The sequence below is a fragment of the Cinclus cinclus genome, chromosome 38 (genome assembly GCF_963662255.1).
Source record: "Cinclus cinclus chromosome 38, bCinCin1.1, whole genome shotgun sequence".
In the NCBI taxonomy this organism is placed as follows: Eukaryota; Metazoa; Chordata; class Aves; order Passeriformes; family Cinclidae; genus Cinclus; species Cinclus cinclus.
The window spans coordinates 366,301-388,431 of NC_085083.1; the positions used below are offsets into that span (position 1 = coordinate 366,301).

Genomic DNA, 22,131 nt, shown 5'->3' on the forward strand with positions numbered 1-22,131 from the left:
GTTTGTAGCGGTGGGGGGACTCCCTTGGGGGGGGGTCCCATGAGATCGGGGGGGCCTCAGGGGGGGCTCAGAGGTCTGAGGGGGGTCTTGGGTGGTCTGGGAGTCTTGTGGGGGCTTGGACGGGGGGGAGGGGGTGAGGACAAGGTCCCAAAGGGTGGTTATGGGGGGGGCTGATATGGGAAGAGAACCTGGGAGGGGCTGCGGGGATTTCTGGGGGGGGGGGGGTCCCATGAGAGTGGGGGGGTCCTGGGGGGGGGTCCTCGTGGTGCTTGGGAGGGGTTATGGGGTCATGGGGAGGGGTCCTGTGGTCCTGGAGGGGATTCCATGGGTGGGGGGATTACGGGATCGTGGGGGGGGGGGAAATCCCATGGGGGGGTTCCTTGGGTGTGGGGAGGGGTCCTGGTGGTGCCGGGTGAGGAATTATGGGGGGGCTCCCATGGGTGGTGGGGTTTGAGGGGGGCTATGGGGGGGGGTGGGGCTCTTGTAGGGGGGTCTCAGGTGTGGAGCCCCACCCCCCATTTCCCTCCTACTTTTCCCCCCCCCCCCCTCCCCCCATTCCTTTTAACCTCCTGTTTTGGGGCTGTCCCAAGTCCTGGGGACCCCTCCCCAACCTGAACCCCCACCCCCCCCTCCCCAATTTCAGGGGTCCTTTCCCCACCCAGTGATTCCCCCCTCCCCCGTTATTCATCTTACTCCCCCACATTTTTGGGGATTCCCCCATTACCAGTGTCCCTTCCCCCCCCCCCATGACCCTTCCCCATTTTTGGGGGTCATCCCACAATCCCCCCTCCCCAAATTTTAGGATCGCAGCTTTCCCATTAATTCCCTCCCAAAACCATTTATTGTTTGTTTTTTTTTTTTTTTTTGAGGGAAGGGGATGTCCCCTGATGTTTTTTGAGTGTCCCATTCCTCACCCCACCCCACCCCACCCTCCCCCATTTTGGGGGTCCCACGACCTCTCTGTGAGCCCCCCCCCACCCCCAGCCCCCCAATTTTGGGGTCCCCCAGATGCCGCTGGCCCGCAGTGTGTCCGTGAGTTCCCTGCCGGGGCTGGAGGACTGGGGGGGTCCCGGCGCCCCCGATAACGTCGTGCTCTTTGAGGTGGCCTGGGAGGTGGCCAACAAAGGTGAGACCCTCCCCCCACCCCCTCCCCAAAAAAAAAAAAAAAAGAAAAGCAAACCCCAAAATCCCGTTGGGACCTTCCAAAAGTTCCCAGGGAATTCCTTGGATCTGTGGGACACCCCCAAAATCTCTCCCGGTCCCATTACACTGTGGAAATTTGGGGCCACCTGGAGCCCTTGGGACCTTCCCAGGTACCTGGGACCCCCCAGATCCCTCCTGGTCCCACTTTGGATGACCTGAGACACAGGAGACCCCCACCCCAACACCTCCTCAAACCCCTGGGACCCCAAAAATCCCCACCTTAGCTTCCCCCGGACCCCTGGGACCGCCCCATGGACACCTGGGACCCCCCAAATCCCTCCTGGACCCCCTTTGGATGACCTGAGACACAGGAGACCCCCACCCCAACACCTCCTCAAACCCCTGGGACCCCCCAAATCCCTCCTGGACCCCCTTTGGATGACCTGAGACACAGGAGACCCCCACCCCAACACCTCCTCAAACCCCTGGGACCCCCCAAATCCCTCCTGGACCCCCTTTGGATGACCTGAGACACAGGAGACCCCCACCCCAACACCTCCTCAAACCCCTGGGACCCCCCAAACCCCTCCTGAGCCTCTCCCAGACCCCTGGGACTGCCCCACGGACATCTAGGACCCCCCAAATTTTACCCCAAACTCTCCCAGGATAACCTGGGACCCCCCTAAAAATCTCCTGACCCCCCCCCAGGACCACCCAAATCCCTCCTGAGGTGCCCGCAGACACCTGAGACCCCTCCCCCAAAGCACCCCCGGACACTCTGGACCCCCCAAATCCCCCCTCCCCCCCTCCAGATCGATGTACTTTGGGATTTTTGGGAGGGTCGTGGTCCGTCGGGGGTTAACGGGAGCCGCGGTGCATCCTGGGATACTCCGGGGCCTGGTCCAGCGCTTCCCGCGGGGCATTGTGGGAAACTCCGTGGCCCCGGGGCATCATGGGATGTGAGGGCATCACCGTGTCCCACAATGCACCGGGGCACCCCTCAGGAGGGGTTTTGGGGGGTCCTGGCAGGGAGGGGCTGAGGGGTCTCAGGTGTCCTGGAGATATTTTGGGGGTGCCAGGGTGGGCTCAGGGAGTTCCCAGGTAACCGTGAGGGGCCGGGGGATGGGGCGGAGATTTGGGGTTACCTTAAGACCCCCCTCCCCCTTCCCCAGCCCCTTTTTCCACCCCCCAAAAAATGGGGGGGGGGGGGGGGAATCTTCAGGGTGCTGTGGTATGAGTGATCCAAGGGGGGTCCCAGGTGTGTCCTGGATTTTGGGATTTGGAGGTTCCCAGGTATCCAGGAGGGGATTTGGGGTTCCCCTGAGACCCCACCTGACTCCTTTTCCCCCAAAATAAAAACGTGGGGGGGATCTACACGATGTTGATCTATGGGTGCGTGGGGTTTTTAGGGGTCCCAGGTGCGTCCTGGATTTTGGGATTTAGAGGTTCCCAGGTATTTGGGGTTCCCCTGAGACCCCACCTGACTCCTTTCCCCCCCCCAAAAAAAAACATGGGGGGGGAGGATCAACCCAGTATTGATCTATGGGTGATCCCCAGGACGCGTGTGGGGTTTTTAGGGGTCCCAGGCGTGTCCTGGATTTTGGGATTTGGAGGTTCCCAGGTATTTGGGGTTCCCCTGAGACCCCACCTGACTCCTTTCCCCCCCAAAAAAAAACATGGGGGGGGGGATCAACCCAGTATTGATCTATGGGTGATCCCCAGGACGCGTGTGGGGTTTTTAGGGGTCCCAGGCGCGTCCTGGATTTTGGGATTTAGAGGTTCCCAGGTATTTGGGGTTCCCCTGAGACCCCACCTGACCCCTTCCCCCCAACCTCCCCCCCCCAAAAAAAAAAAAAAAAAGTGGGGGGGATCTACACGGTGCTGCAGACGAAGGCTCGGGTGACGGCCGATGAGTGGGGTGAGAGCTACGTGCTGGTGGGGCCCTACGTGGAGAGCAGCGTCCGCACCCAGGTGGAGCTGCTGGAGCCCCCCCAGCCCGCCCTGCGCCGCACCTTGGCTGCCATGAACGCCCAGGGCTGCAAGGTGGGCACCTGGAGGGGTCAGGGATGGAGCTGTGGGGTCGGGGAGGGAGTTAAGGGGTGAGGGAGGGAGTTATGGGGTGAGGGAGGGAGTTATGGGGTGAGGGAATGAGTTATGGGGTGAGGGATGGAGTTATGGGGTCAGGGAGGGAGTTATGGGGTGAGGGAATGAGTTATGGGGTGAGGGATGGAGTTATGGGGTGAGGGAGGGAGTTATGGGGTCAGGGATGGAGTTATGGGGTGAGGGATGGAGTTATGGGGTGAGGGAGGGAGTTATGGGGTGAGGGAGGGAGTTATGGGGTGAGGGAATGAGTTATGGGGTGAGGGATGGAGTTATGGGGTGAGGGATGGAGTTATGGGGTGAGGGAGGGAGTTATGGGGTGAGGGATGGAGTTATGGGGTGAGGGAATGAGTTATGGGGTGAGGGAATGAGTTATGGGGTGAGGGAGGGAGTTATGGGGTGAAGGATGGAGTTATGGGGTGAGGGAGGGAGTTATGGGGTGAGGGAGGGGGTTATAGGGTCAGGGATGGAGTTATGGGGTGAGGGATGGAGTTATGGGGTGAGGGATGGAGTTATGGGGTGAGGGAGGGAGTTATGGGGTGAGGGAGGGAGTTATGGGGTGAGGGAATGGAGTTATGGGGTGAGGGATGGAGTTATGGGGTGAGGGAGGGAGTTATGGGGTGAGGGATGGAGTTATGGGGTGAGGGAATGGAGTTATGGGGTGAGGGAGGGGGTTATAGGGTCAGGGATGGAGTTATGGGGTGAGGGATGGAGTTATGGGGTGAGGGAGGGAGTTATGGGGTGAGGGATGGAGTTATGGGGTGAGGGATGGAGTTATGGGGTGAGGGAGGGAGTTATGGGGTGAGGGAGGGGGTTATAGGGTCAGGGATGGAGTTATGGGGTGAGGGATGGAGTTATGGGGTGAGGGAGGGAGTTATGGGGTGAGGGATGGAGTTATGGGGTGAGGGAGGGAGTTATGGGGTGAGGGATGGAGTTATGGGGTGAGGGATGGAGTTATGGGGTGAGGGAATGAGTTATGGGGTGAGGGATGGAGTTATGGGGTGAGGGATGGAGTTATGGGGTGAGGGAGGGAGTTATGGGGTGAGGGAAAGGGTTGTGGGGTCAGGGGTCTCAAGGGTTGGGGAGCACCTGTAAATCCATGAACGCCCAGGGCTGCAAGGTGGGCACCTGGAGGGGTCAGGGAGGAGTTGTGGGGTCGGGGAGGAGTTGTGGGGTCGGGGAGGGAGTTGTGGGGTCGGGGAGGAGTTGTGGGGTCAGGGAGGGAGTTGTGGGGTCAGGGAGGGACTTGTGGGGTCGGGGAGGAGTTGTGGGGTCAGGGAGGGAGTTGTGGGGTCAGGGAGGGACTTGTGGGGTCGGGGAGGGAGTTGTGGGGTCGGGGAGAAGTTGTGGGGTCGGGGAGGATTTGTGGGGTCAGAGAGGATTTGTGGGGTTTATGGGGTCGGGGGTCCCCAGGGTTGGGGGGCACCACTGGGTTATGGGGCAGGAAGGGATTTAGGGGGTCCAGGAGGGATTGGGGACATTGGGGTGGGGTCCCCAAATGTCCCCGGGGGGGGGTTGGGGACACCCAGACCTGGCGGCGCCCCCCTCCCCCCTCCCCCCCAGGCACGTGGGGTCTATTTTTAGCCCCACCCCCTCCCCTCCCCCCCTCAGCAAAGGTCAGGGTGGCCCCTCCCCCATCCCAAAAATGGGGTGGGGGCCCCTCGAGGGGGGCCCCGACACTGCTTTGGGGTCATGGATGGCATTTTGGGGTCGTCTGGATGATTTTTTGGGGGTCGTTCATCCCAAATTTCGGGATGTTTATCCCGTTTTTAGGGTCATTTATCCCGTTTTTAGGATCATTTATCCCATTTTTAGGGTCATTTATCCCGTTTTTAGGGTCATTTATTTCATTTTTAGGGTAATTTATCCCGTTTTCATGGTTATTTATCCCGTTTTCAGGATCATTTATTTCGTTTTTAGGGTCATTTATCCCGTTTTTAGGATCATTTATCCCGTTTTTAGGGTCATTTATCCCGTTTTTAGGATCATTTATTTCGTTTTTAGAGTCTTTTATTCCGTTTTTAGGATCATTCATTCTGTTTTGTGGAATGTTTATGTAATTTTTTGGGTAAATTATCCCGTTTTTAGGGTCGTTTATTTCGTTTTTAGGGTCATTCATTCAGGGCGTCTTGGGGTTCTCAGTATTTGGGACCCCCCCCCCAAAAATTTTGGGGGTGCAGGTGGATTTTAATCACTCCCTATTGGGAATGACCCCAGAAAGGATCTTTGGGGTGTCCCTGGGATTTGGGATTTTCCATTTTGGAGACCTGGGAGCCTTTCGGGAGCCATTTTGGGGTTCTGACATTTTGGGGAACCCCCAAAATTTTGGGGTGCAGGTGGATTTTAATCACTCCCTATTGGGAATGACCCCAAAAAGGATCTTTGGGGTGTCCCTGGGATTTGGGATTTTCCATTTTGGAGACCTGGGAGCCTTTCGGGAGCCATTTTGGGGTTCTGACATTTTGGGGAACCCCCAAAATTTTGGGGTGCAGGTGGATTTTAATCACTCCCTATTGGGAATGACCCCAAAAAGGATCTTTGGGGTGTCCCTGGGATTTGGGATTTTCCATTTTGGAGACCTGGGAGCCTTTCGGGAGCCATTTTGGGGTTCTGACATTTTGGGGAACCCCCAAAATTTTGGGGTGCAGGTGGATTTTAATCACTCCCTATTGGGAATGACCCCAAAAAGGATCTTTGGGGTGTCCCTGGGATTTGGGATTTTCCATTTTAGAGACCTGGGAGCCTTTCGGGAGCCATTTTGGGGTTCTGACATTTTGGGGAACCCCCAAAATTTTGGGGTGCAGGTGGATTTTAATCACTCCCTATTGGGAATGACCCCAAAAAGGATCTTTGGGGTGTCCCTGGGATTTGGGATTTTCCATTTTGGAGACCTGGGAGCCTTTCGGGAGCCATTTTGGGGTTCTGACATTTTGAGGAAACCCCCAAAATTTTGGGGTGCAGGTGCATTTTGGGCGCTGGCTGATCGAGGGCAGCCATGAGAGGATCTTTGGGGTGTCCCTGGGATTTGGGATTTTCCATTTTAGAGACCTGGGAGCCTTTCGGGAGCCATTTTGGGGTTCTGACATTTTGGGGAACCCCCAAAATTTTGGGGTGCAGGTGGATTTTAATCACTCCCTATTGGGAATGACCCCAAAAAGGATCTTTGGGGTGTCCCTGGGATTTGGGATTTTCCATTTTGGAGACCTGGGAGCCTTTCGGGAGCCATTTTGGGGTTCTGACATTTTGGGGAACCCCCAAAATTTTGGGGTGCAGGTGGATTTTAATCACTCCCTATTGGGAATGACCCCAAAAAGGATCTTTGGGGTGTCCCTGGGATTTGGGATTTTCCATTTTAGAGACCTGGGAGCCTCTCGGGAGCCATTTTGGGGTTCTGACATTTTGAGGAAACCCCCAAAATTTTGGGGTGCAGGTGCATTTTGGGCGCTGGCTGATCGAGGGCAGCCATGAGAGGATCTTTGGGGTGTCCCTGGGATTTGGGATTTTCCATTTTAGAGACCTGGGAGCCTTTCGGGAGCCATTTTGGGGTTCTGACATTTTGGGGAACCCCCAAAATTTTGGGGTGCAGGTGGATTTTAATCACTCCCTATTGGGAATGACCCCAAAAAGGATCTTTGGGGTGTCCCTGGGATTTGGGATTTTCCATTTTGGAGACCTGGGAGCCTTTCGGGAGCCATTTTGGGGTTCTGACATTTTGGGGAACTCCCAAAATTTTGGGGTGCAGGTGGATTTTAATCACTCCCTATTGGGAATGACCCCAAAAAGGATCTTTGGGGTGTCCCTGGGATTTGGGATTTTCCATTTTAGAGACCTGGGAGCCTTTCGGGAGCCATTTTGGGGTTCTGACATTTTGGGGAACCCCCCAAAATTTTGGGGTGCAGGTGCATTTTGGGCGCTGGCTGATCGAGGGCAGCCCGGCCGTGGTGCTGCTCGACGTCGGGGCCACGGCCTGGAGCCTCGAGCGCTGGAAGGGCGAGCTCTGGGAGAGCTGCGCCATCGGCGTGCCCTGGTACGACCGCGAGGCCAACGACGCCGTCCTCTTCGGCTTCCTCGTCGCCTGGTTCCTTGGAGAGGTGAATTTTGGGGTCCCCTTTGGGGTTTTGGGGTGCCTGAGGAGTTTTGGGATGGTTTGGGATGGTTTTGGGATGGTTTGGGATGGTTTTGGGATGGTTTGGGATGGTTTGGGTTGCCCTGGTACGACCGCGAGGCCAACGATGCCGTCCTCTTCGGCTTCCTCGTCGCCTGGTTCCTTGGAGAGGTGAATTTTGGGGTCCCTTTTGGGGTTTTGGGGTCCCTGAGGAGATTTGGGATGGTTTTGGGATGGTTTGGGATGGTTTTGGGATGGTTTGGGGTGCCCTGGTACGACCGCGAGGCCAACGACGCCGTCCTCTTCGGCTTCCTCGTCGCCTGGTTCCTTGGAGAGGTGAATTTTGGGGTCCCTTTTGGGGTTTTGGGGTCCCTGAGGAGATTTGGGATGGTTTGGGATGGTTTGGGATGGTTTGGGATGGTTTGGGGTGCCCTGGTACGACCGCGAGGCCAACGACGCCGTCCTCTTCGGCTTCCTCGTCGCCTGGTTCCTTGGAGAGGTGAATTTTGGGGTCCCCTTTGGGGTTTTGGGGTCCCTGAGGAGATTTGGGATGGTTTGGGATGGTTTGGGATGGTTTTGGGATGGTTTGGGGTGCCCTGGTACGACCGCGAGGCCAACGACGCCGTCCTCTTCGGCTTCCTCGTCGCCTGGTTCCTTGGAGAGGTGAATTTTGGGGTCCCCTTTGGGGTTTTGGGGTGCCTGAGGAGTTTTGGGATGGTTTGGGATGGTTTGGGATGGTTTGGGATGGTTTGGGGTGCCCTGGTACGACCGCGAGGCCAACGACGCCGTCCTCTTCGGCTTCCTCGTCGCCTGGTTCCTTGGAGAGGTGAATTTTGGGGTCCCTTTTGGGGTTTTGGGGTCCCTGAGGAGATTTGGGATGGTTTTGGGATGGTTTGGGGTGCCCTGGTACGACCGCGAGGCCAACGACGCCGTCCTCTTCGGCTTCCTCGTCGCCTGGTTCCTTGGAGAGGTGAATTTTGGGGTCCCTTTTGGGGTTTTGGGGTCCCTGAGGAGATTTGGGATAGTTTGGGATGGTTTGGGATGGTTTGGGATGGTTTTGGGATGGTTTGGGATGGTTTTGGGATGGTTTGGGGTGCCCTGGTACGACCGCGAGGCCAACGACGCCGTCCTCTTCGGCTTCCTCGTCGCCTGGTTCCTTGGAGAGGTGAATTTTGGGGTCCCTTTTGGGGTTTTGGGGTGCCTGAGGAGTTTTGGGATGGTTTTGGGATGGTTTTGGGATGGTTTGGGTTGGTCTGGGATGGTTTGGGATCGTTTTGGGATGGTTTGGGATGGTTTGGGTTGGTCTGGGATGGTTTGGGATGGTTTTGGGATGGTCCCTCGGTGTCCCTCGGTGACCCCCGGTGACCTTTGGTGTCCCCCACTGACCCCCTGTGTCTCTTGGTGACCCCTGCTGACCCCTGGTGTCCCTCGGTGTCCCTTGGTGACCTTTGGTGATCCCCGCTGACCCCCGGTGATCCCTGGTGTCCCTTGGTGTCCCCGCCGTGCCCTGGTGACCTCGGTGTCCCCCGGTGACCTTTGCTGTCCCCCGTTGTCCCTGCTGTGCCCCGGTGACTTTTGCTGACCCCTGGTGACCTGTGGTGACCCCCGGTGACCTCGGTGTCCCCCGGTGACCTGTGGTGTCCCCGTTGTCCCCGTTGTCCCTGTTGTCCCCGCCGTCCCCCGGTGACCTGTGCCGTCCCCCGGTGACCTGTGCCATCCCCCGGTGACCTGTGCCGTCCCCCGGTGACCTGTGCCGTCCCCCGGTGACCTGTGCCATCCCCCGGTGACCTGTGCCATCCCCCGGTGACCTGTGCCGTGCCCCGGTGACCTGTGGTGTCCCCCGGTGACCTGTGCCGTCCCCTGGTGACCTGTGCCATCCCCCGGTGACCTGTGCCATCCCCCGGTGACCTGTGGTGTCCCCCGGTGACCTGTGCCGTCCCCCGGTGACCTGTGCCGTCCCCCGGTGACCTGTGGTGTCCCCCGGTGACCTGTGCCGTCCCCCGGTGACCTGTGCCATCCCCCGGTGACCTGTGCCGTCCCCCGGTGACCTGTGCCGTCCCCCGGTGACCTGTGCCATCCCCTGGTGACCTGTGCCATCCCCCGGTGACCTGTGCCATCCCCCGGTGACCTTTGCCCTCCCCCGGTGACCTGTGCCATCCCCCGGTGACCTGTGCCATCCCCCGGTGACCTGTGCCGTCCCCCGGTGACCTGTGCCGTCCCCCGGTGACCTGTGCCATCCCCCGGTGACAGTTTGCGGCGCAGAGCGAGGAGCGGCCGTTCATCGTGGGCCATTTCCACGAGTGGCTGGCAGGGCTGGGGCTGGTGCTGAGCCGCGCCCGCCGCTTGCCCGTGGCCACCATCTTCACCACGCACGCCACCCTGCTGGGCCGGTACCTGTGCGCCGGGAGCGTGGACTTCTACAACAACCTGCACAGCGTGAGTGGCACCTGGGGATACCTGGGGACACACCTGGGGACATGGGGACACACCTGGGGACATGGGGACACACCTGGGGACATGGGGACACACCTGGGGACATGGGGACATGGGGACACACCTGGGGACACCTGGGGACACACCTGGGGACACCTGGGGACACACCTGGGGACATGGGGACACACCTGGGCACACCTGGGGACACACCTGGGGACACGGGTCAGTACCTGTGCGCCGGGAGCGTGGACTTCTACAACAACCTGCACAGCGTGAGTGGCACCTGGGGATACCTGGGGACACACCTGGGGACATGGGGACACACCTGGGGACACCTGGGGACACACCTGGGCACACCTGGGGATACCTGGGGACATGGGGACACACCTGGGCACACCTGGGGACACACCTGGGGACATGGGGACATGGGGACACACCTGGGGGCACGGGGACACACCTGGGGACATGGGGACACACCTGGGGACACGGGGACACACCTGGGGACACACCTGGGGACACGGGTCAGTACCTGTGCGCCGGGAGCGTGGACTTCTACAACAACCTGCACAGCGTGAGTGGCACCTGGGGATACCTGGGGACACACCTGGGGACATGGGGACACACCTGGGGACACGGGGACACACCTGGGGACACACCTGGGGCCACACCTGGGGACATGGGGACACACCTGGGGACACCTGGGGACACACCTGGGGACACACCTGGGGACACACCTGGGCACACCTGGGGACATGGGGACACACCTGGGCCAGTACCTGTGCACCGGGAGTGGGGATTTCTACAGCAACCACAGCATGAGTCACACCTGGGGACACACCTGGGGTTCAGGGCTCACTGTGGGGTTTTGGGTGGGCCCAGGTTACCCCAGGTGAGCTCAGGTGAGCCCCAGGTGAGTTCATGTAACCCCCAGGTGTGTCCCTGTCCCCAGTCTGACGTGGGCAAGGGGGCAGGTGAGCACCAGATAAGGGCGAGGGGGGTCCCAGGTGAGCTCAGGTGAGCCCGAGGTGAGTTCAGGTGACCCCCAGGTGTGTCTAGGTGAGCTCAGGTGACCACAGATGAGCCTCAGGTGGGTTCAGGTGACCTCCGATGTGTCCAGATGAGCTCAGGTGACCCCAGGTGTGTCCCTGTCCCCCGTTTGACGTGGACAAGGAGGCATGTGAGCACCAGGTGAAGGTGGGGGGAGGTTCCCAGGTGAGCTCAGGTGAGCCCCAGGTTTGTTCAGTGAGCCCCAGGTTTGTCCAGGTGACCCCAGGTGTGTCCAGGTGAGCTCAGGTGAGCCCCAGCTGACCCCAGGTGTGTCCAGGTGAGCTGAGGTGACCCCAGGTGTGTCCTGCTCCCAGTTCGACGTGGACAAGGAGGCAGGTGAGCGCCAGATCTACCACCGGTACTGCCTGGAGCGCGCGGCCGCGCACTGCGCCCACGTGCTCACCACCGTGTCCCACGTCACCGCCGCCGAGGCCGAGCACCTGCTCAAGCGCAAGCCAGGTGTGACCCCAGACGCACCTGGGGCACCCCAAAATCCTCCTGAACTCCCCCAGAGCGCCCCAAAATCCCCAAAATCCCCAAAATCCCACCCCTGTCACCACTGCTGAGCCCGTTTACCTGCTCAGGTGTGACCCCTGACACACCTGGGACACCCCAAAATCCTCCTGAACTCCCCCAAAATCCCCAAAATCCCACCCCCTGTCACCACCGCTGAGCCTGTTTACCTGCTCAGGTGTGACCCCAGGTGCACCTGGGACACCCCAAAATCCTCCTGAATTCCCCCAGAGCGCCCCAAAATCCCCAAAATCCCACCCCTGTCACCACCGCTGAGCCCGTTTACCTGCTCAGGTGTGACCCCTGGCACACCTGGGACACCCCAAAATCCTCCTGAACTCCCCCAGAGCGCCCCAAAATCCCCCCCCAAAATCCCCAAAATCCCACCCCTGTCACCACCGCTGAGCCCGTTTACCTGCTCAGGTGTGACCCCAGACGCACCTGGGACACCCCAAAATCCTCCTGAACTCCCCCAAAATCCCCAAAATCCCCAAAATCCCACCCCTGTCACCACCGCTGAGCCCGTTTACCTGCTCAGGTGTGACCCCTGACACACCTGTGACACCCCAAAATCCTCCTGAACTCCCCCAAATCCCCAAAATCCCCCCCAAAATCCCACCCCTGTCACCACCGCTGAGCCCGTTTACCTGCTCAGGTGTGACCCCTGACACACCTGGGACACCCCAAAATCCTCCTGAATTCCCCCAGAGCGCCCCAAAATCCCCCAAATCCCCAAAATCCCACCCCTGTCACCACTGCTGAGCCCGTTTACCTGCTCAGGTGTGACCCCTGACACACCTGGGACACCCCAAAATCCTCCTGAACTCCCCCAAAATCCCCAAAATCCCACCCCCTGTCACCACCGCTGAGCCCGTTTACCTGCTCAGGTGTGACCCCTGACTCACCTGGGGCACCCCAAAATCCTCCTGAACTCCCCCAGAGCGTCCCAAAATCCCCAAAATCCCCCCCAAAATCCCACCCCTGTCACCACCGCTGAGCCTGTTTACCTGCTCAGGTGTGACCCCAGACGCACCTGGGACACCCCAAAATCCTCCTGAACTCCCCCAGAGCGCCCCAAAATCCCCAAAATCCCACCCCTGTCACCACCGCTGAGCCCGTTTACCTGCTCAGGTGTGACCCCAGGTGCACCTGGGGCACCCCAAAATCCTCCTGAATTCCCCCAGAGCGCCCCAAAATCCCACCCCTGTCACCACCGCTGAGCCCGTTTACCTGCTCAGGTGTGACCCCTGACACACCTGGGACACCCCAAAATCCTCCTGAACTCCCCCAGAGCGCCCCAAAATCCCCAAAATCCCCAAAATCCCACCCCTGTCACCACCACTGAGCCCGTTTACCTGCTCAGGTGTGACCCCAGGTGCACCTGGGACACCCCAAAATCCTCCTGAACTCCCCCAAAATCCCCAAAATCCCCCCCAAAATCCCACCCCTGTCGCCACCGCTGTGCCTGTTTACCTGCTCAGGTGTGACCCCAGGTGCACCTGGGACACCCCAAAATCCTCCTGAACTCCCCCAAAATCCCCCCCAAAATCCCACCCCCTGTCACCACCGCTGAGCCCGTTTACCTGCTCAGGTGTGACCCCAGGTGCACCTGGGGCACCCCAAAATCCTCCTGAACTCCCCCAGAGCGCCCCAAAATCCCCAAAATCCCACCCCTGTCACCACCGCTGAGCCCGTTTACCTGCTCAGGTGTGACCCCTGACACACCTGGGACACCCCAAAATCCTCCTGAATTCCCCCAGAGCGCCCCAAAATCCCCAAAATCCCACCCCTGTCACCACCGCTGAGCCCGTTTACCTGCTCAGGTGTGACCCCTGACACACCTGGGACACCCCAAAATCCTCCTGAATTCCCCCAAAATCCCCAAAATCCCCCCCAAAATCCCACCCCTGTCACCACCGCTGAGCCCGTTTACCTGCTCAGGTGTGACCCCAGGTGCACCTGGGACACCCCAAAATCCTCCTGAACTCCCCCAAAATCCCCCCCAAAATCCCACCCCTGTCACCACCGCTGAGCCCATTTACCTGCTCAGGTGTGACCCCTGACTCACCTGGGGCACCCCAAAATCCTCCTGAACTCCCCCAGAGCGCCCCAAAATCCCCCCCCAAAATCCCACCCCTGTCACCACCACTGAGCCCGTTTACCTGCTCAGGTGTGACCCCAGATGCACCTGTGACACCCCAAAATCCTCCTGAACTCCCCCAAAATCCCCCCCAAAATCCCACCCCTGTCACCACTGCTGAGCCCGTTTACCTGCTCAGGTGTGACCCCAGATGCACCTGTGACACCCCAAAATCCTCCTGAACTCCCCCAGAGCGCCCCAAAATCCCCAAAATCCCACCCCTGTCACCACCGCTGAGCCCGTTTACCTGCTCAGGTGTGACCCCTGACACACCTGTGACACCCCAAAATCCTCCTGAACTCCCCCAAAATCCTGATTAACCCCCCCAAAACCCCACCCCACCCCCAAAAATCCATCCCCTCAACCCCCAAAATTCCTCGTGAGGCTCCCGAGCGGAATTCGGGGATTTGGACAGGTGTGGTTGGGGGGAGGGGGGGGGGGGGGGTTCCTCGGGGATTTTGGGGTCCACCTGACCCTCCCCTTGGGAACCCCCCCCACCCCACCCACCCCCAGACCTGGTGACCCCCAACGGGCTGAACGTGCGCAAGTTCTCGGCCATGCACGAGTTCCAGAACCTGCACGCCCAGAGCAAGGCCCGGGTCCAGGAGTTCGTCCGGGGACACTTCTACGGGTCAGTCACCCCAAAAAACCAAATACAGGGACCACCCCCAAAAAAAAAAAAAATCCCAAAAAAGGGGGACGGCGGCAAAAATCTCGGAAAGGGAACCTAAGGGAACCCAAAATCCCGAAAGGGAACCAAAAAATCCCGAAAGGGAACCTAAAATCTCGAAAGGGAACCGAAAATCCTGAAAGGGGACCCAAAAATCCCAAAAGGGAACCGAAAATCCCGAAAGGGAACCGAAAATCCTGAAAGGGAACCCAAAATCCTGAAAGGGAACCGAAAATCCCAAAAGGGAACCCAAAAATCCCAAAAGGGGACCCAAAAATCCCAAAAGGGAACCCAAAAATCCCAAAAAGGGACCCCAAAATCACAGAAAGGGAACCGAAAATCCCAAAAGGGAACCCAAAAATCCCAAAAGGGGACCCAAAAATCCCAAAAGGGAACTGAAAATCCCAAAAGGGAACCGAAAATCCTGAAAGGGAACCAAAAATCCCAAAAGGGGACCCAAAATCTCAAAAGGGGACCCCAAAATCCCAAAAGGGAACCCAAAAATCCCAAAAGGGAACCAAAAATCCCGAAAGGGAACCTAAAAATCTCGAAAGGGAACCCAAAATCCCAAAAGGGAACCAAAAAATCCCAAAAGGGAACTGAAAATCCCGAAAGGGAACCCAAAATCCCAAAAGGGAACCAAAAAATTCCAAAAGGGAACTGAAAATCCCAAAAGGGAACCAAAAAATCCCAAAAAGGGACCCCAAAATCCCAGAAAGGGAACCGAAAATCCCGAAAGGGAACCTAAAATCTCGAAAGGGAACCCAAAATCCCGAAAGGGAACCAAAAAATCCCAAAAGGGAACCGAAAATCCTGAAAGGGAACCCAAAATCCCAAAAGGGAACCAAAAAATTCCAAAAGGGAACTGAAAATCCCAAAAGGGAACCCAAAAATCCCAAAAAGGGACCCCAAAATCCCAGAAAGGGAACCGAAAATCCCGAAAGGGAACCTAAAAATCCCAAAAGGGGACCCAAAAATCCCAAAAGGGAACTGAAAATCCCAAAAGGGAACCGAAAATCCTGAAAGGGAACCAAAAATCCCAAAAGGGGACCCAAAATCTCAAAAGGGGACCCAAAAATCCCAAAAGGGAACCGAAAATCCTGAAAGGGAACCCAAAATCCCAAAGGGAACCAAAAAATTCCAAAAGGGAACTGAAAATCCCAAAAGGGAACCCAAAAATCCCAAAAAGGGACCCCAAAATCCCAGAAAGGGAACCGAAAATCCCGAAAGGGAACCTAAAATCTCGAAAGGGAACCCAAAATCCCGAAAGGGAACCAAAAAATCCCAAAAGGGAACTGAAAATCCCAAAAGGGAACCCAAAAATCCCAAAAAGGGACCCCAAAATCCCAGAAAGGGAACCTAAAATCTCGAAAGGGAACCCAAAAATCCCAAAAAGGGACCCCAAAATCCCAGAAAGGGAACCTAAAATCCCAAAAGGGAACCCAAAATCCCAAAAGGGAACCCAAAATGCTGAGAAGGGAACCCAAAAAATCCCAAAAAGGGACCCCAAAATGCCGGAAAGGGAACCTAAAATCCCAAAATGGACCCCAAAATGCTGAGAAGGGAACCCAAAAATCCCAAAAGGGAACCCAAAAATCCCAAAATGGACCCAAAATCCCAAAAGGGGACCCAAAATCTCAAAAAGGGACCCAAAATCCCAAAAGGGGACCCCAAAATGCTGAAAAGGGACAGCGGCAAAAATCCTGGAAAGGGAACCTAAAATCCCGAAAGGGAACCCAAAAATCCCAAAAGGGAACCGAAAATCCCGAAAGGGAACCCAAAATCCCAAAAGGGAACCCAAAATCCCGAAAGGGGACCCCAAAATCCCAAAAGGGAACCCAAAAATCCCAAAAGGGAACCCAAAATCCCGAAAGGGAACCCAAAATCCCGAAAGGGGACCCAAAATCTCAAAAGGGAACCCAAAAATCCCAAAAAGGGACCCCAAAAATCCCAAAAGGGAACCTAAAATCCCAGAAAGGGAACCCAAAAATCCCAAAAGGGAACCCAAAAATCCCAAAAAGGGAACCTAAAATCCCGAAAGGGGACCCAAAATCTCAAAAAGGGAACCAAAAATCCCAAAAGGGGACCCCAAAATCCCAAAAGGGGACCCCAAAATCCCAAAACGGACCCCAAAATTCGGGCAGAACCCCAAAATCCAGTGGGGGATCTGGGTATGCCGAGGGTGGGGAGCCAGGAGCTCCGGGGGAATTCTGTGGGTCAGGTGTGTTTAGGTCCCCAGGTGTGTTTTAGGGTCCCAGGTGTGTGTTTTGGGTTCCCCAGGTGTGTTTTGGGTCCCCAGGTGTGTTTTGGGTTCCCCAGGTGTGTTTTGGGTTCCCAGGTGTGTTTTGGGGTTCCCAGGTGTGTTTCTGGGGTTCCCCAGGTGTGTTTGGGGTTCCCAGGTGTATTTTGAGTTCCCAGGTGTGTTTTGGGTCCCCAGGTGTGTTTTGGGGTCCCCAGGTGTGTTTCTGGGTTTCCCCAGGTGTATTTATGGTTCCCCAGGTGTGTTTTGGGTTCCCAGGTGTATTTTGGGTCCCCCAGGTGTGTTTCTGGGGTTCCCAGGTGTGTTTTGGGTTCCCAGGTGTGTTTTGGGGTTCCCAGGTGTGTTTGGGGTTCCCAGGTGTATTTTGGGTTCCCAGGTGTGTTTCTGGGGTTCCCAGGTGAGTTTTGGGTTCCCAGGTGTGTTTTGGGTTCCCAGGTGTGTTTTGGGTTCCCAGGTGTGTGTTTTGGGTCCCCAGGTGTATTTTGGGTTCCCAGGTGTGTTTCTGGGGTTCCCAGGTGTGTTTTGGGTTCCCAGGTGTGTTTTGGGGTTCCCAGGTGTGTTTGGGGTTCCCAGGTGTATTTTGGGTTCCCAGGTGTGTTTCTGGGGTTCCCCAGGTGTATTTTGGGTTCCCAGGTGTGTGTTTTGGGTCCCCAGGTGTATTTTGGGTTCCCAGGTGTGTTTCTGGGGTTCCCAGGTGTGTTTTGGGTTCCCAGGTGTGTTTTGGGGTTCCCAGGTGTGTGTTTTGGGTTCCCAGGTGTGTTTTGGGTCCCCAGGTGTGTTTTGGGGTTCCCAGGTGTGTTTTGGGTCCCCAGGTGTGTTTTGGGGTTCCCAGGTGTGTTTCTGGGTTTCCCCAGGTGTATTTATGGTTCCCCAGGTGTGTTTTGGGTTCCCAGGTGTATTTTGGGTCCCCCAGGTGTGTTTCTGGGGTTCCCAGGTGTGTTTCTGGGGTTCCCAGGTGTGTTTTGGGTTCCCAGGTGTGTTTTGGGGTTCCCAGGTGTGTTTTGGGTTCCCAGGTGTGTGTTTTGGGTCCCCAGGTGTATTTTGGGTTCCCAGGTGTGTTTCTGGGGTTCCCAGGTGTGTTTTGGGTTCCCAGGTGTATTTATGGTTCCCCAGGTGTGTTTCTGGGGTTCCCAGGTGTGTTTTGGGTTCCCAGGTGTATTTATGGTTCCCCAGGTGTGTTTCTGGGGTTCCCAGGTGTGTTTTGGGTTCCCAGGTGTATTTATGGTTCCCCAGGTGTGTTTCTGGGGTTCCCAGGTGTGTTTTGGGTTCCCAGGTGTGTTTTGGGGTTCCCAGGTGTGTTTTGGGTTCCCAGGTGTGTTTCTGGGGTTCCCAGGTGTGTTTTGGGGTTCCCAGGTGTGTTTTGGGGTCCCCAGGTGTGTTTTGGGGTCCCCAGGTGTGTTTCTGGGGTTCCCCAGGTGTATTTATGGTTCCCCAGGTGTGTTTTGGGTTCCCAGGTGTGTTTTGGGGTCCCCAGGTGTGTTTCTGGGGTTCCCAGGTGTGTTTCTGGGGTTCCCAGGTGTATTTCTGGGGTTCCCCAGGTGTGTTTTGGGTTCCCAGGTGTGTTTCTGGGGTTCCCAGGTGTATTTATGGTTCCCCAGGTGTGTTTTGGGTTCCCAGGTGTATTTTGGGTTCCCAGGTGTGTTTCTGGGGTCCCCCAGGTGTGTTTCTGGGGTTCCCAGGTGTGTTTTGGGTTCCCAGGTGAGTTTTGGGTTCCCAGGTGTATTTTTGGTTCCCCAGGTGTGTTTTAGGTCCCCCAGGTGTGTTTTGGGTTCCCCAGGTGTGTTTTGGGGTTCCCCAGGTGAGTTTTCCCCCACAGACACCTGGATTTCGACCTGGACAAGACTCTTTTCTTTTTCATCGCCGGCCGCTACGAGTTCTCCAACAAAGGCGCCGACATCTTCCTGGAGGCGCTGGCCAGGCTCAACTACCTGCTGAGGGTGACAGGGACAGAGGGGACAGCGGGGACAGCGGGGGGTGGGGAAGCGGGGACAGCGGGGGGTGGGGACAGCGGGGACAGCGGGGGGGTTTGGGGACACCGAGGGGACAGCGGGGGGTGGGGACAGCGGGGACAGCGGGGGGTGGGGGGATGGGGACACCGGGGGGACAGCGGGGACAGCGGGGGGTGGGGGGATGGGGACACCGGGGGGACAGCGGGGACAGCGGGGGGTGGGGACAGCGGGGACAGCGGGGGGGTTTGGGGACACCGGGGGGACAGCGGGGACAGCGGGGGGTGGGGACAGCGGGGACATTGGGGGGGTTTGGGGAGGGATGGGGGGATGGGGACAGCGGGGGATGGGGGGATGGGGACAGCGGGGACATTGGGGGGGTTTGGGGACACCGAGGGGACAGCGGGGACAGCGGGGGGTGGGGACACCGGGGACATTGGGGGGGGTTGGGGACACAGGGGGGACAGCGGGGACAGCGGGGGGTGGGGACACCGGGGACACTGGGGGGGTTTGGGGACACCGAGGGGACAGCAGGGACAGCGGGGGATGGGGGGGATGGGGACACTGGGGACATTGGGGGAGGATGGGGACAGCGGGGACAGCGGGGGATGGGGGGATGGGGACACTGGGGACATTGGGGGAGGATGGGGACAGCGGGGACAGCGGGGGATGGGGGGATGGGGACACTGGGGACACTGAGGGGGTTTGGGGACACCGAGGGGACAGCGGGGGGTGGGGACAGCGGGGACACTGGGGGGGTTTGGGGACACCGAGGGGACAGCGGGGGGTGGGGACAGCGGGGGGTGGGGACAGCGGGGGGGATTGGGGACACTGGCGGGGTTTGGGGACATTGGGGACACTGGGGGGACAGCGGGGACAGCGGGGGATGGGGGGATGGGGACACTGGGGACACTGAGGGGGTTTGGGGACACCGAGGGGACAGCGGGGACAGCGGGGGATGGGGGGATGGGGACAGCGGGGACATTGGGGGGGTTTGGGGACACCGGGGACATTGGGGGGGGTTGGGGACACAGGGGGGACAGCGGGGACAGCGGGGGATGGGGGGGATGGGGACACTGGGGACATTGGGGGAGGATGGGGACAGCGGGGACAGCGGGGGATGGGGGGATGGGGACACTGGGGACACTGAGGGGGTTTGGGGACACCGAGGGGACAGCGGGGGGTGGGGGGGATGGGGACACCAGGGACATTGGGGGGATGGGGGACACCGGGGGGACAACAGGGGATGGGGGACACTGGGGACACTGGGGACACTGGGGAGGACTGGGGACACTGGGGGGGTTTGGGGACATTGGGGGGACAGCGGGGACAGCGGGGGGATGGGGGGGATTGGGGACACTGGGGACATTGGGGGGGATTGGGGACACTGGGGGGGTTGGGGACACTGGGGATGTTGGGGGTTATTTGGGACATTGGGGACACCGGGGGATGTTGGGGACATTGGGGGACGTTGGGGGAATTTGGGACATTGGGGACATCGGAGGGGTTTGGGGCATTTGGGGACACTGGGGAGGTTTGGGGACATTGGGGACATTTGGGACATTTGGGGACATTTGGGACATTGGGGACACCTTTTTTTTTTTTTTTTTTTTTTTTTTTTTTGGGGGGGGGGCCGCTTTGGGGACATTTGGGGACACCGGAACTGTCTGGGGACAGAGAGGACATTTGGGGTCGGGGGGGGGTGGGGGGATGGGGGGGATAGTTTGGGAACATTTTGGGGTGACACTGGGGACCCTCAGGTGACATTTGGGGCACCCCTCAGGTGACATTTGGGGAACCCCTCAGGTGACATTTGGGGAATCCCCTGGTGACATTTGGGGAACTCCTCAGGTGACATTTGGGGAACCCTCAGGTGACATTTGGGGAACCCCTCAGGTGACATTTGGGGAATCCCCTGGTGACATTTGGGGAACTCCTCAGGTGACATTTGGGGCACCCCCAGGTGACATTTGGGGAACTCCTCAGGTGACATTTGGGGCACCCCCAGGTGACATTTGGGGCACCCCTCAGGTGACATTTGGGGCACCCCCAGGTGACATTTGGGGCACCCCTCAGGTGACATTTGGGGAACCCCTCAGGTGACATTTGGGGCACCCCTCAGGTGACATTTGGGGAACCCCTCAGGTGACATTTGGGGGACTCCTCAGGTGACATTTGGGGCACCCCCAGGTGACATTTGGGGGACCCCTCAGGTGACATTTGGGGAACCCCCAGGTGACATTTGGGGAACCCCTCAGGTGACATTTGGGGCACCCCCAGGTGACATTTGGGGAACTCCTCAGGTGACATTTGGGGCACCCCTCAGGTGACATTTGGGGAACCCTCAGGTGACATTTGGGGCACCCCTCAGGTGACATTTGGGGAACCCCTCAGGTGACATTTGGGGCACCCCTAAGGTGACATTTGGGGGACCCTCAGGTGGCATTTGGGGCACCCCTAAGGTGACATTTGGGGGACCCCCAGGTGACATTTGGGGAACCCCTCAGGTGACATTTGGGGCACCCCCAGGTGACATTTGGGGAACCCTCAGGTGACATTTGGGGCACCCCCCAGGTGACATTTGGGGACCCCTCAGGTGACATTTGGGGCACCCCTCAGGTGACATTTGGGGAACCCCTCAGGTGACATTTGGGGCACCCCCAGGTGACATTTGGGGAACTCCTCAGGTGACATTTGGGGAACCCTTAGGTGACATTTGGGGAACCCTCAGGTGACATTTGGGGCACCCCTCAGGTGACATTTGGGGACCCCTCAGGTGACATTTGGGGCACCCCCCAGGTGACATTTGGAGAACCCTCAGGTGACATTTGGGAACCCCCAGGTGACATTTGGGGAACCCCCCAGGTGACATTTGGGGAACTCCTCAGGTGACATTTGGGGCACCCCTCAGGTGACATTTGGGGAACCCCTCAGGTGACATTTGGGGAACCCTCAGGTGACATTTGGGGCACCCCTCAGGTGACATTTGGGGAACTCCTCAGGTGACATTTGGGGGACCCTAAGGTGACATTTGGGGCACCCCCAGGTGACATTTGGGGAACCCCTCAGGTGACATTTGGGGCACCCCCAGGTGACATTTGGGGACCCCTCAGGTGACATTTGGGGCACCCCTCAGGTGACATTTGGGGCACCCCCAGGTGACATTTGGGGGACTCTCCCCCCGCACAGGTGAATGGCAGCGAGGTGACCGTGGTGGCATTTTTCATCATGCCAGCCAGGACCAACAACTTCAACGTGGAGTCGCTCAAGGGCCAGGCTGTGCGCAAGCAGCTCTGGTGGGACCCCCCGAAAAAACAGAACAAAAAATAGCCCAAAATCCATGCCAAAAATAGCCCAAAAATCCACTCCAAAAACCCCGAAAACACCCCAAAAATCAACCCCAAAAACACCCCAAAAACACCCCAAAATAGCCCAAAAATACCCCAAAAATAGCCCCAAAATAGCCCAAAAACACCCCAAAAATAGCCCCAAAATAGCCCAAAAACACCCCAAAAATAGCCCCAAAAACACCCCAAAAATAGCCCAAAAATAGCCCAAAAACACCCCAAAAATAGCCCCAAAATAGCCCAAAAACACCCCAAAAATAGCCCCAAAATAGCCCAAAAACACCCCAAAAATAGCCCAAAAATAGCCCAAAAATACCCCAAAAATACCCCAAAAATAGCCCCAAAACCACCCCAAAAATAGCCCAAAACCACCCCAAAAATAGCCCAAAAATAGCCCCAAAAATAGCCCAAAACCACCCCAAAAATA

At 57.9% G+C, this 22,131-nt stretch overlaps 1 protein-coding gene across 1 annotated transcript in view; it reads left to right on the forward strand.

The window, feature by feature from the left end:
- The first annotated feature begins 1,008 nt into the window (after positions 1-1,008).
- Positions 1,009-22,131, forward strand: part of MYBPC2 (myosin binding protein C2) — a 66,220-nt gene continuing 45,097 nt past the window's right edge. Inside the window, 8 exon segments of the mRNA XM_062512557.1 lie at positions 1,009-1,126; positions 3,005-3,186; positions 7,143-7,334; positions 9,599-9,784; positions 11,143-11,287; positions 13,995-14,112; positions 18,228-18,348; positions 21,547-21,653. Coding sequence (XP_062368541.1) covers positions 1,009-1,126; positions 3,005-3,186; positions 7,143-7,334; positions 9,599-9,784; positions 11,143-11,287; positions 13,995-14,112; positions 18,228-18,348; positions 21,547-21,653 — 1,169 coding nt within the window.